The sequence below is a fragment of the Crinia signifera genome, chromosome 6, assembly GCF_055691185.1.
Source record: "Crinia signifera chromosome 6, ASM5569118v1, whole genome shotgun sequence".
NCBI lineage: Eukaryota > Metazoa > Chordata > Amphibia > Anura > Myobatrachidae > Crinia > Crinia signifera.
In genome coordinates, this window is record NC_139222.1 from 12,229,446 (window position 1) to 12,244,475 (window position 15,030).

A 15,030-nucleotide genomic window follows, 5' to 3' on the forward strand; every position below is an offset into this window, starting at 1 on the left:
GGGTTCTGCGTTCCACCTGCGGTTGCCATGGCATCACCTCCCTCCAGGCACTCCCGCAGGTGTTCTTGTTGCTTGTAGTATCCAGCAGCGATGAGGGGGGATGCCTGGCAGCTGGCAGGACGTGTCAGGGGGGAGGGGGGCTTCTCTATTCATTACCCCCACCCCCATTATACCAGCTCTGGCCCTCTGAGAATTTTGGGGGTCATCTTTGCCATTAGATACCATTGTGTCAGCAACTGACCAGCACATACTGTAGATACATCTGCGAAACTAGTGTACAGGTCGACATGGAAGGGGTAAATAATAGAAAATATCGACATAAAAATTGTTGACAGGTTTTTTGTTTTCCAGGTGGGAGCATTTTGTATGTGAGGCCATATCTGAGGCAAATCAATAGAAATGGGCTTTTTGTGGGCGCGTCCTGCTTTGAGCGCTGTTCCTCGCTCTGCTGCCGACATACTAGGCATAAGTTACTATTCCTGTGTCGACCATTGCCAGGTCTGCCTTTTGAATCAGTACACCTTAAGCACCGTTTCCCCTTGCAACACGTTGATTTTTGGTGCGCCAACCATGTGGGTTTGGGCTATTGACTATCTTTTTACTCCTCAAAAGGTGTGGTGGGGAGGTTTGATAAAACTTTTATAAAAAATACTTAAAAAATAAAATAATAATAATACACACACAACAGTTTCTGCAGCATACAAAACAAAAACGTCCATTGAGCAGCGGTTCTGTGGAGAGAAACGTCTTGTTAATGAGAGAGGACAGAGATGATTGGTTAGTACAGAGAACACATTACAGTAGCAGTATGCTGTCCCCAGAAGTGGGTGGGCGAGGGCACCAGAAGGTCACGTTAAATTCCACACCTGTTAGCTAAGAACATTTGGTCTACAATGGTCACATTCTCACCAACACAGCTGAAGGTTGTTAGACCGTTGCCTGGGTCCTAAAACCCCATACACACTAGGCGATATAGTACAAGATATCGCTCAGTATCTACACTGAATAGCATTACCAATGCGATCTCCAGCCAATCACCCGGCAGCTCTTGGAAGGCTGGACCACATACAGTACGATACACATGCCGAGCCGTTTGCTCCACTCCAGGGGGAGCGGACATCTGGCCATAGCAGGGGCATCCCCAGGAAATCGATGGGTGTTCCCCTGTGAATGCAGGTGGGCCAATGCCGGCCAGGTCGGACAGCTAATGTCATAGGACGTCAGCTCCTCCGTGCCTCCAAATATCAGGCCTTGGTGTCTCATTAGAGAAGCTATAAAACTGACCTTCCTTTGAGCTAGTGGAGTATCTGGAGCCAGTGGCATAACTACTGTAAGGCAGCCCCAGCTGCCGCTTGGGGGAGCAAGCAGCAGTGGGGACTGTGTGGGTGCCTGCACCCGCTTGACTCACTGACATGCTACTGCCTGCCGCTGCCCACTGGTTGAGCACCAGAGGCTAGTCAGTCACAGCGCGGCTGTGGCCATGGCAGAGACGACAAATCCACCTAACTGATTCAATTGACTGTACACAGAGCCGGCTATTGGCTACTGTGTACAGGATGGGCGGGCAGATGGGTGTGCTAGGGTGGCCTGGGATGCGTCGGAGCCAAGGGAAGCAGCAGTGTCTGCTGGTCTCTCTTCCTCCTGCTTCAGCTTCTCCGTTATGCGTGTGACGCCATCACGTCACACGCTGGGGAAACGCGCTGGAGAGAAATTACCAAGAAACTGAATGATGTGTACTACTCCCTTCAGAGAACAGCACAAACAGGCTCTAACCAGAGTAGAAAGAGAAGTGAGAGGCCCTGGTGCACAACTGAGCAAGAAGACAAGTACATTAGAGTCTCTAGTTTAAGAAATAGAGGCCTCACAGTTTGTCAACTGGCAGCTTCATTGAATGGTAACCGCAAAACACCAGTTCCCGGTGGAGCTTTATGGCACTACATATTTATATATGCATTACATACTATATAGGCAAGACTTCTGGGAGCCAGCTCAACAGTCCTCTTCAACCCCCCATCGCACACGGTATCTGGATGGCTGACGGACCATGTGTAAGTCGATGGTCAAAACACCAACACCATATATATACGGCATCGACTTGTGAGAGGACACAGTACACTAAATGGGGGTCCACTTGCTGGACCACAACTCCCAAACTAGAGATGGCCATCGGTGCAGTCACCATCGATGGTTGTCATTGATAGCGATGTTGCAATCAGCCATCAATAGTAATAAACTATGTGATGGTTGACCGTCGATATTTTAAGCTATCCATGGTCAGCCATTTTCTTTGACTGACTGGCCTGTGGGCCAATCAGAACATGGGGTGGGGCTTCAGGGTTGTTGGGGGGGGGGGTGGAGTTATGCTCAGTGCCCTTGCACCTTGGAAGAAAAAAATTGGTTCTGCTGTGCCATCAATGGATGGAAACCACCTGGTTATCCCATCAATAGAAAAAGTATTCAACATCGGTGAATCATCGATGGTTGATGGCCATCCCTACAAAGTACACAGTGCTCTAGAAACTCTTATTTGGTGTATCACTGGCACTGAGCATCATGTATGCACTTTAATGCTTATAGCCAATCTTTTTATAAATCCTTTTATGTATTTTAATACTGTATTATATGTGGATATATAGAGACTGTATCCCCTAATTGCTTTACTAATATGTATTTTTATGTTTTATGTTTTACTTTTTCCTGCGGCACATACAAGCAACACTTTGCTAAAAACATGGAAAACACAGAACAAACCCGGTATCACCTTGGTTACAGATAGACGCCAAGCGCCGGGGATTGTAAGCTGTACAAAGCGAAGTTACGGTTGCTATGGAAACCGGAACGCCACCAGCTGTAATCCAAAGAATCCGGACTCGGTGGGACAAATACCGGAAGTGAGGTAATGGAGTTTGACGTCCTGCTGCGTCAGGACACCAATTCCTCCTAGGTAACCCAGTTTGCATTGACGTGCAAGCCGGAAGTCCTGTGTGCCGGCAAAGGATCATGGAACTTGTAGTATTTCATTGATTAGGATCCAGCCGGCACACGGGAGCAGGGTATAAAAGCAGGAATATTGCCTACAGGTAACACACCTTGAAAAAGTCCTATGGAAAGGACGAAACGCGTTGGTGAGAGTGTGGCATAACTGCTGTAAGCTTGTGACAGACGGAGCACGGAGGACCCGGGACTGGATGCCAGATGGGATTTAGTGTCAACACCACTATATAACAGTGTTGCATGCGCGATTAGGAACTGTTTGATCACCAGTTCCCAACTCATCTGGTAATTATTGGCACGTGCCCTGCCCTGAACTACACCGTGACTGCACATAGCACTTTATTTGTGTTTTTATTGTGATATTGTTGATGTAATGTTTTATCAGTGTATCATGCATTTAATTGTGTATTAAAGGGGAAAGGAAGGTTCATAAACGTGCTTCAATATTGCACTTTTTTTTTTTTCTTCTTTCCATATTATCTCCATATTACTTGGGAGAGAATCCTGTGATATCCCAGAACAGGAGCGCCTGAGAGGTTTTGTTTTGATTTTTTGGTGTTGTGGTGAAGGTGAAGGGTTTTTTGAGGAGACCCATAGAAACTATTACCACTCGGCTGCTTCTTTATTTGCGCCACGTGACTAAGATACTCACCTGTATTGTCAAGTTGATCATGAATGTAGTAACAGGCAGGGCCGGTGCAAGGGGGTTGCGATTCAGCTGCTCGGCGGGGGGGGCTATATGCAGCAGGAGGGTCCGCGCGGTCTGAGGGGTACCTGCGGCGCCCCCACCGCCCACAGCAACTTACAGAGCCCCGTCACATGCCTCCGTCCGGGTGCCGCCAGAGTGAAGTGCTGCCGCCCATCATCATCCACTCTGCGGGAAGTGCTTCTGATTTTGAAAACACTGGCCGCACGCTGATTGGCTGAATCTCAGCCAATCAGCGTGCGGCCAGTGTTTTCAAACCCAGAAGCGGTTCCCGCGCAGCAGATGATGATGGGCGGCAGCACTTCACTCTGGCTGGGCGGAACAGTGGGCGGCAGCACCAAACGGGGCTCTGTAAGTTGCTGTGGGTGATGGGGGTGCCGCAGGTACCCCTCAGACCGCGCGGACCCCCCTGCTGCATATAGTCCCCCCCGCCGGATAGCGCCACAGGGACCCCTCAGACCGCACTGACCCCCCTGCAGCATATAGCCCGGGGGGGGGGGGGGGGGGGGGGAGTTCACCTTTTCCGCTTACCTCCATCCGGGGGGGGGGGGCTGCTCCGAACTGCCGCCCTCCATTGGCTGGCGCCCTAGGCAAATGCCTAAAGCTGCCTAGTGGTGGCACCGGCCCTGGTAACAGGCTCTACTGTATCTTCCAAGCATTTACCGTATCCATTTTCTATGTAGGAGGAACAGATCATGTATGTTCAGTGTAAATTCACAATAGTATACGTACCTGCGCAGTTCCGCAAAGGTCGTGTGCTTTTCTCTGGAGATGGGGATTATCTAGTGCCACCTGCCGCCCAGCAACGTGTTCAGCATTACAGCAAACTCCGAACATGCCCTTCATCTATACCCCATGGCACTCAGACCTCCTGGATGATAGAGAACTTGCCGGAAAGATACCAGAAAGGTAAACTATGGCCCTCCAGCTGTTGTGAAACTACAAGTCCCATCATGCCTTGCCACCATTTTGCTATTAGGGAATGCTAAAACTATGGCAAGGCATGTTGGGATGTGTAGTTTCACAACAGCTGGAGGGCCACAGTTTGATTCCGTTACACCGGGCCTGGCCAATGAAAGATTTGGTTCCTCCAGCTGCCCAGTGCTGGTGATTCTGTGCTTTACAGCAAGTTCTCCTGATCATCCAGAAGGGGTGTGAGAGGGAAGCAGCCAATCACAGCACTGGGTGCGGCCTACTTATCTGATACATGTCCGTCACCCCACTAAAGAGCATGGGATTAATCAGGGGCAGGTGTGTGGAATATTCTGTGGGGTTCATTAACGAACATGGAAGGGATGTTGCTATGGGCAACCAATAGGATTTTATCTATGATCTTCTAGTGTTGCTAAATAAATAAGTAGATTCCGATTGGTTGCTCTGGGCAACATCCTATCTTCAATATAACCTTGGTAAATAAACTTGTGTGTCACTAGTGATGACTGTCAGTGGTAAAAGTACTGGTATTGATTCTATCTGATAGATATCCAGGGATGAGGAACCTTCGGCCCTCCAGCTGTTGTTGAACTACACATCCCAGCATCCCTGCAACAGTTTTGCTATTTGGCCATGCTAAAACTGTTGTAAAGTTCAACAACAGCTGGAGGGCCGAAGGTTCCAGATCCCTGCCGCACAGCAAGGGCTTACTAAGATAGGAGGGGCCTCTGCAGGCTTTGTGTGGCCCCCTAATATCAGCGGCCGAAGGGACGTAAACTCTGTAGGTTTGGGAAAAATATCTCCAGCTCCTTATTGCCCGCAACATATCCACTGCACAGGCGCACATCACCGGACGTGGTCAAGTGTATATCGGACGAGGAAAGGATTCTTCAACTATCTTTTTTATTAAAATATTTATTCATTTTTATGTCAAACTTATATCAGTATAGGACATTAATTATTATTCAGCAAAACAAGGATAACATTGCTCATAATGGCACATCTGATGGTATACATTCCACATGGAGGCACTGCGATGGTATACAAAGGGGCATTATGGAACACTGATGGTATACATTCCACGGATTCAGTATTAAATCCCGGCGTTCAAAATCCCGACGCCGAAATCCCGACAAGGGGGGACGTGGACGCCCCCCCCCCCTCCCCTGCGGGCTCGCGGCGCTCGCCACGCAGCGGGCCCGGTGCCTCGCTACGCTCGCTTATTTATTCTCCCTCCGGGGGTGTCGAGGACACCCCCGGAGGGAGAAAGTGTCGGGATTTCGGCGATGGGATTTTGAACGACGAGATCCCGACCGCCGGGATTTACACTGCATCCCCATTCCACATGGGGGCACTGCGATGGTATACATAGTGGCATGATGGCACTCTGATGGTATACATTCCACATGGGGGCACTGCAATGGAAAACCAAGGGGCATGATGGCACTCTGACGGTATACATTTCTCATGGGGGCACTGCGATGGAAAACAAAGTGGCATTATGGCACACTCTCTGATGGTATACATCCCACATGGGGGCACTGCGATAGAAAAACCAAGGGGCATGATGGCACTCTGATGGTATACATTTCTCATGGGGGCACTGCGATGGAAAACAAAGTGGCATTATGGCACGCTCTCTGATGGTATACATTCCACATGGGGGCACTGCGATAGAAAAACCAAGGGGCATGATGGCACTCTGATGGTATACATTTCTCATGGGGGCACTGCGATGGTATACAAAGAAGCATTATGGAACTCTGATGGTATACATTCCTCATGGGGGCACTCAAATGGTATACATTTCTCATGGGGGCACTGCGATGGAAAACAAAGTGGCATTATGGCACGCTCTCTGATGGTATACATTCCACATGGGGGCACTGCAATAGAAAAACCAAGGGGCATGATGGCACTCTGATGGTATACATTTCTCATGGGGGCACTGCGATGGTATACAAAGGAGCATTATGGAACTCTGATGGTATACATTCCTCATGGGGGCACTCAAATGGTATACAAAGTGGCATGATGGCACTTGGATGGTATACATTGCACATGGGAGAACTCCGATGGTGGTACTTTTGGGTGAATGGAAGATCTGACCTTTATTTGATTTATTGCTTTAATATATTTGTGTGTAGTTCATGCAATATGCACTTCACTATCTAGGGCAGGGATGTTCAACCTGCAGCCCACGTGCTGCTGTGAAACTACACGTCCCATCATGCCTTGCCACAGTTGTGCTATTAAGGAATGCTAAAATTAATGCTGGGATGTGTAGTTTCACAACAGCTGGAGGGCCGCAGGTCGAACATGCCTGATCTAGAGTGTAGAGTCCTGGTATACCAATTGCCTTTGTGCAGATGACAATGGGTAGTTAGCTAGTTCATCTACAGCAGGCATGTCCAAACTGCGGCCCGCCAGCTGTTGTGAAACTACACATCCCAGCATGCCTTGCCATAGTTTCAGCATTCCCGAATAGCAAAACTGTGGCAAGGCATGATGGGACTTGTAGTCTCATTAAAGCTGGAGGGCCATCGTTTGTACATGCCTGATGTACGGTGAATGGGATCATGGAGAGATGCTATTTCTCTGTGTGGTGAAGTTCAGTTATCCTACAACACAGATTCTCAAACTCTCTGCTCCTAAATAGTTAATATTTCCCAGGGCTCCTCACAGAACCACAAGGAATAATTAGCTCCATCTGTGGATCCTTTCTACCGGTGTCGGTGAGTAATGAGCGCACCAGTGCGCCAGCTGGGTCACCTGGAAAGTGTCAACGTAATTAACGAGCTCTCCTTTGCATCTGGCCGGGTGACTTGGGAAATGTGTCAGTGAGTAATGAGCAGACGTTTGCAGTTGCTAGGTGACCTGGAAACCGTCACAGTGACTAATGAGGGCACCTGTGCTCCTGCTGGGCGACCTAGAAAATGTAAACTACAGCTATACTCAGCCTCATCGTACGTTCAAACAGGACCCGTCTGCGTGATCAGTGCGATTCTGAGGGAGCAGAGTAGCACCAGTGGTCAATATAAGATCAAAAAGCCAGTAGGGTAAACTCTCCTGAGCAGGACACAGCCATGGTACAAAAGTTACTACTTGGTTAAGGCAATATATAAAATTGTTAAAAAAAATAACAAAAAAAGACATACAGTAACGGTAGATTTTAAAAGCATTAAAACGCAAGCATTTATAAAAACTTACTGTATTGAAATAATGACAATAATAATACAGATTAACATAAGATAAAGCAATAATCATTTTTGTGATGTCATCAAACGCCTAGAAGATGCGGCTCCCCCCACCCCACGTCTACATTTTCCACTAAGCAAAGACTATTCTACTAAACAACCAGAGTAGATTAAAAGGTGAACTTGGACGTCACAGAATTATACCTTCTAGAAGTCTCTAGGAAAACCATTATATTTATTTATGTGCAGAGCAAATACAGTCTGCTTTTGCATGTAGCCCAAAAGCCCTATTTTTACATTGCAACTTAAATTGGACACCCCCCCCCAATTCTACAATAAAGGCATGTTAACAAGGCTCGTTTTTTTTTTTTTTTTTTTAAGAAAAAAAAAGGCAAAAAAATTAAATTAAAAGAGTTCTTTTTTCAGTCAGCCATTTTGTTCAGGCTCCCGCCTGTAGGATCCAAATACTCGGTGGTCCTAACTCTACGCATTTCTGGCCAACAAGAAGATTATTATGGTATGAAGGTGAACAGGAAAATGCTATTTGAGAACCCTTCTGTGGAGATTAGCCTGACAAGAGGGCACCAACCCAAGATCATCTGTGAATTTTCTGATGCTTACGAACATCTCCCTTGAAGACAAAACACTTTCCGCACTCGGGGCACGGGTATGGTTTATCCCCCGAGTGTCTCCTTTCATGGATCACCAGCTTTGACTTGAAACTGAAACCTTTCCCGCACTGTAGACAAGAAAATGGCTTATCCCCGCTGTGAGTCTTCTCATGGATGACCAGATCCCATTTGACCGCAAAGCTTTTCCCGCAACTGGAGCACACGTGTGGCTTCTCTCCCGTGTGCCTCATCTGGTGCTCCAACATTTTCGTCCGGTCAACGAAGCCCTTCCCGCAATCGGGGCAGCAATGTTGCTTCTTGACGTTGTGACTCTTCTCGTGCCTCAGAAGGTACTGCCTGCTGTGGAAACACTTACCGCATTCCGAGCAACAAAATGGCTTCACTCCCGTGTGACTCATCTCGTGCGCGGCAAGGGAGGATTTCCGTTTGAAATCCTTCCCGCATTCAGAGCAGGTAAACGGCTTATCCATCACATGGACCTTCATGTGTAAATTAAGGTTGGACTTTGTGCTGAAACACTTGGCGCACTCAATGCAGGTATAAGGCTTCTCTCCCGTGTGCGTACGGTGGTGAATACGAAGCTCAGACTTACTGATAAAGGTCTTCCCACACTCGCCGCACACATTTGGGAATTCCTTCAGGTGGTACCTTTGGTGCTTGGTGAGCTTTGCTTTCATATTAAAACATTTGCCGCATTCGGAACAACAGAATGGCTTCTCGCCTGTGTGGAAAGTCATGTGCAGGTCCAGGCTGGTTTTGTGGGTGAAGCATTTCCCGCATTTGCCGCACACGTGAGGTTTCTCCCCCGTGTGGATTTTCTCATGTCGGGCTAAGTTGGATTTAATTGCGAAGCGCTGGCCGCATTGATTGCAGCAATATGGCCTCTCTCCCGTGTGCGTCCTCTGGTGTTCCGTGAGATACGTCTTGAAGGTGAAGGACTTCCCGCACTCGGTACAAGAAAACGGTTTCACCACTGCGTGAATTTTGCTATGTTGGCTAAGTGTGTATTGACTTTTGAAACATTTTCCACATTCTGGACATATATTGGAGCTCTCTCCCGCAGGACGGTCTTGAGGCGAGGCAAGATTTGTGGTGGCAGATAAATCATTCCTACTTTCAGAGCTCGTCGATTTAATTATTGTATTGTCACATGAGGCTGGGTCCTCCATAATATCAGTAGATGTAGACCATGAATGACCTGTAAGTGTATAATTGTCAGTGTGTGTGAGGTCTCCTCCATCATAGGAGACTGGTTCCTCCTTACTATGAGTAGATGTATACTGTGTAGGACCTCTGGGTGCATATGTGTCAGTGTCTTCTTCGTCACTCGAGACTGATACCTCCTTAATTTGAATAGATGAATACAGGTCAGTGTCTGTGAGGTCTTCTTCATCATATGAGACCGGTTCCTCCTTAATTTGAGTAGCTGTATACGGTGTATGACCTGTGGGTTTATACATGTCAGTGTCTGTGAGGTCTTCTTCATCACATGAGGCCTGTTCCTCCTTTGTATAAGTAGATGTATACGGTGTATGACCTGTGGTTGGATAGTTATCAGTGTGTGTGAGGTCTCCTCCATCACAAAATGCAGATTCCTCCTTAATATGAGTAGATGTATACTGTGTATGACCTGTGGGTGGATAATTATCAGTGTCTGTGAAGTCTCCCTCATCACATAAGGCTGATTCCTCTTTAATACGAGTAGATGTATACTTTGAATGATATGTGGGTACATATAGGTCAGTGTCTGTGAGGTCTCCTTTTGTACTGGATGCCTCCTTTATGCTTTTACTGGTGTTGGAGAAACCTGTTGAGGAGAAAAGGACAATTATATTTTTAGAGAGAAAAAAAATCCTTAAGTTATTTGACATTCTACACTACACCTCTCTGGCACTACCCAGCCATAACATCAAAACTGCCTACTTAATATTGTGTAGGTCCCCTCGTGTCGCTGAAACAGCTCTGACCTATGGACTCCACAAGACCTCCAATGGTGTCCTGTGGTACCTGGCATCAAAACTTTAGCAGCAGATCCTAAGTCCTAAGCTATGAAGTGGGGCCTCCAAGATCTGGACTTGGTTTCCAGCTCATACCACCACAGGTGCTTGATTAATATCTGGAGATCTTGGAGGCCAAGTCAAAACCTTGAACTCTAGCTCATGTTCCTCAAACCATTCCTGTTCAGTTTAAGCAGTGCAACAGGGTACGTTATCCTTCTGAGATAGGCTACTGCTATAAGAAAATACCAAAACCATGAAGGCCTGCAACAATGCTTAGGTAGGTGGTACATGTCAAACTAACCTGCCATAGTGCTTCCTGGTGCCACCTCTTCCCCGGGTAAATAACGTTACATAAACCCAACCGTCAACATTATCTTCACTCTCCCTACACATCATTGTGCCTTGGGTGTCCATGATCTGGTTTCTGGGTCACTGGTTGCCTATCTATGGACCAGTTTAGGTAGGTACTAACCACTATATACCGGGCACATCCCACAAGATCTGCCATTATGGAGATGCCCAATATATCCTGGCCCTTGACAAGCGGCATTGTAAAAAGATCACGGTCATTCATTTCACCTGTCCATAGTCTTAATGTTATAGCTGATCAATCTTCCATAAAAGTTTGGAACTCTCGAAACTCCCAACCGATATTGCAAATTTTGCATACTGTTCAAAAGCATCAATTTCCTTTTTTTTTTTTTTAAATAGGGTAACTTGCTATAACTTATGTCCAACTGAAATAAAAAGTAAGGGCTCATCCACATTTTTTCCCACAGCAGCACGGCAGTCATCCCACAGCAACTATCCCAAAGCAACACGGCAGTTGTCCCGCAGCAACTATCCCACAGCAAAGCGGCAGTCATCCCACAGCAAAGCGGCAGTCATCCCACAGCAACTATCCCCCAGCAATACTGCAGTTATCCCGCAGCAACATGGCAGTCATCCCACAGCAACTATCCCACAGCAACATGGCAGTCATCCCACAGCAAAGTGGCAGTTGTCCCACAGCAAAACGGCAGTCGTTCCACAGCAACTATCCCACAGCAATACTGCAGTTATCCCACAGCAACATGGCAGTCATCCCGCAGCAACTATCCCACAGCAACATGGCAGTTGTCCCACCGCAGCTATCCCACAGCAACACAGCAGTCTACCTGTAGCAACACGGCAGTCGTCCCGCGGCAACTATCCCGCAGCAACACGGCAGTCATCACACAGCAGCAATAATCATACAGCAACACACAGGTAGATTTATTAAAGGTTGATTTTAATACATTTCAAATTGATGGTAAACAATCTAAATTGATGTTGTGTTTCCAGGGCTAAATCTAATATTCTGCCACTTAAACCCAACATCGATTGAAATAATAAAACACACACACAAAAAAAAAATCATTTTTAGTAAGCAAACCGCTAGCATACAACGGGGCCGGTGTATTAAGCCTGGTGAAGAGATAAACTGGAAGGAGATACAAGGTGCGGGCTGCTGCATTATCCCCTTCCACCTTACCAGGCTAAATACATCGGCCCCAACACCCCATACACAAAAGTGACAATTGTCAGCAAGCTGGGTAGGGAAAGACCTGCTGATTCCAATGAAGAGGTTGGGGCAGGTGTGTCAGCAGTACGAGCGAGTCCCCTGATCATCTCACCCAACGCTGAATACTGCACTACAACTACAGAGACTTCTCCACAGAGGAGAGGACCTTTGGCCAAAATGTCTACCAAACATCACTGGCGCGTCGACATTACACTGCACTTCTGGGAGGAATGAAAGACTTCACCTGGTCTTGATCTCTGGTATTGTCACCGACTGCACTAATGTCTCATCCCTTATATGTTACAGTTTGTTATTTATCAAACTAGTGAACAAAAAAGCAAGGATGACACACCAGGTAGGTAATAACACGTAATAACAGCTAGAACCATATACAGCTAGATAGTTACAGTGGTTATCCTGCCTCTTACCTGATGTCTGGTGATCTTCAGTCATCACGTCCTTATACAGACCCTTGTGCTCATCTATATACTTCCTCTCCTGCATGGAGACATAGACAGTAACATCGGACACACACAATGATACAGTCATCACCCAGACACATCCCCGGTGTTACTGTATAACGTCCCATTCCCAGCAGTCACCCCTCCTGTCACATCCCCCGGTGTTACTGTACAACGTCCCATTCCCAGCAGTCACCTCTCCGCTCACATCCCCCGGTGTTACTGTATAACGTCCCATTCCCAGCAGTCACCTCCCCCCGGTGTTACTGTATAATGTCCCATTCCCAGCAGTCACCTCTCCGGTCACATCCCCCGGTGTTACTGTATAACGTCCCATTCCCAGCAGTCACCTCTCCGGTCACATCCCCCCGTGTTACTGTATAATGTCCCATTCCCAGCAGTCACCTCTCCGGTCACATCCCCCCGTGTTACTGTATAACCTCCCATTCCCAGCAGTCACCTCTGCAGTCAGCAGCTGCATGATCTTAAGGGTGAGTTCCCGGATCTTCTGCTCATTGTCTCTCTCGTGTCTCAGGGAGTGAGGTGAAGGCTCCATGATCTGGCTCTGGGCACTGCCCACTGTTCTTGAAACACAGTTGCTGGACATCACCCGCTCACCAGATTTCTTGAAAACAACACATTCCTACACAATGAGAGAAACCAATATGAGTGTACAGAATAACAGATCTCTTCCTGGACATAAAACCACACTGTCCCTCTATGATGCTCCCAGACCCCCTCCCCTCCCCAGTCAGGTCCCTGTGTCAGTAATAGAGATAAGAGTGACGTCACTGTGACGCTCCCAGACCCCCTCACCTCTCCAGTCAGGTCCCTGTGTCAGTAATAGAGATAAGAGTGATGTCACTGTGACGTTCCCAGACCCCCTCACCTCCCCGGTCAGGTCCCTGTGTCAGTAATAGCGATAAGAGTGATGTCACTGTGACGCTCCCAGACCCCCTCACCTCCCCAGTCAGGTCCCTGTGTTAGTAATAGCGATAAGAGTGATGTCACTGTGACGTTCCCAGACCCCCTCACCTCCCCGGTCAGGTCCCTGTGTCAGTAATAGCGATAAGAGTGATGTCACTGTGACGCTCCCAGACCCCCTCACCTCCCCGGTCAGGTCCCTGTGTCAGTAATAGCGATAAGAGTGATGTCACTGTGACGCTCCCAGACCCCCTCACCTCCCCAGTCAGGTCCCTGTGTCAGTAATAGACGTAAGAGTGATGTCACTGTGACGCTCCCAGACCCCCTCACCTCCCCGGTCAGGTCCCTGTGTCAGTAATAGCGATAAGAGTGATGTCACTGTGACGCTCCCAGACCCCCTCACCTCCCCAGTCAGGTCCCTGTGTTAGTAATAGAGATAAGAGTGATGTCACTGTGACGCTCCCAGACCCCCTCACCTCCACAGTCAGGTCCCTGTGTCAGTAATAGAGATAAGAGTGATGTCACTGACGCTCCCAGACCCCCTCACCTCCCCGGTCAGGTCCCTGTGTCAGTAATAGAGATAAGAGTGATGTCACTGTGACGCTCCCAGACCCCCTCACCTCCCCCGTCAGGTCCCTGTGTCAGTAATAGAGATAAGAGTGATGTCCCTGTGACGCTCCCAGATCCCCTCACCTCCCCAGTCAGGTCCCTGTGTAAGTAATAGAGATAAGAGTGATGTCACTGTGACGCTCACAGACCCCCTCACCTCCCCAGTCAGGTCCCTGTGTCAGTAATAGAGATAAGAGTGATGTCACTGTGACGCCCCCAGACCCCCTCACCTCCCCGGTCAGGTCCCTGTGTCAGTAATAGAGATAAGAGTGATGTCACTGTGACGCCCCCAGACCCCCTCACCTCCCCGGTCAGGTCCCTGTGTCAGTAATAGACGTAAGAGTAGACTGTGTACAATGCATGCCGGAGACCTCTTCTGATTTGTATTTTATTATTATTTGTTTTGTTTTCTCTATTTTCAAAAAAAACTACAATAAAACGTTTATAATAGACGTAAGAGTGATGTCACTGTGACGCTCCCAGACCCCCTCACCTCCCCGGTCAGGTCCCTGTGTCAGTAATAGCGATAAGAGTGATGTCACTGTGATGCTCCCAGACCCCCTCACCTCCCCAGTCAGGTCCCTGTGTTAGTAACAGAGATAAGAGAGATGTCACTGTGATGCTTCCAGACCCCCTCACCTCCCGGTCAGGTCCCTGTGTTAGTAATAGAGATAAGAGTGATGTCACTGTGACGCTCCCAGACCCCCTCACCTCCCCGGTCAGGTTCCTGTGTCAGTAATAGAGATAAGAGTGATGTCACTGGGGCGCTCCCAGACCCCCTCACCTCCCCAGTCAGGACGGTGATGATCTCCAGGGTGAGATTAAAAATATTCTCAAACATCCTGTCTTTTTCCATAATTATGATCAGTGTTAGTCCACAAAATATCCAGCTTCACCCACTGCAGATCTGTCAAAAAATAAATAAAAAAAATCAAGAACAGTTACTATATAGTACATAAGTAAATACCTAGTGCAAAACGCAAACACATACAGGCCATAGCGGTGCACTGCAGAGGCAACAATAATACAAG

At 47.9% G+C, this 15,030-nt stretch overlaps 1 protein-coding gene across 1 annotated transcript in view; it reads right to left on the reverse strand.

The window, feature by feature from the left end:
* Positions 1 to 7,827: 7,827 nt before the first annotated feature.
* LOC146009514 (uncharacterized) overlaps positions 7,828 to 15,030 on the reverse strand; it is a 57,361-nt gene continuing 50,158 nt past the window's right edge. The window contains exons 8-10 of the mRNA XM_083149957.1: positions 12,927 to 13,109; positions 12,434 to 12,503; positions 7,828 to 10,269 (exon numbers count right to left, since the gene is read on the reverse strand). Coding sequence (XP_083006083.1) covers positions 8,426 to 10,269; positions 12,434 to 12,503; positions 12,927 to 13,109 — 2,097 coding nt within the window. The 3' untranslated portion in view covers positions 7,828 to 8,425. The remainder of the gene's footprint in view (positions 10,270 to 12,433; positions 12,504 to 12,926; positions 13,110 to 15,030) is intronic.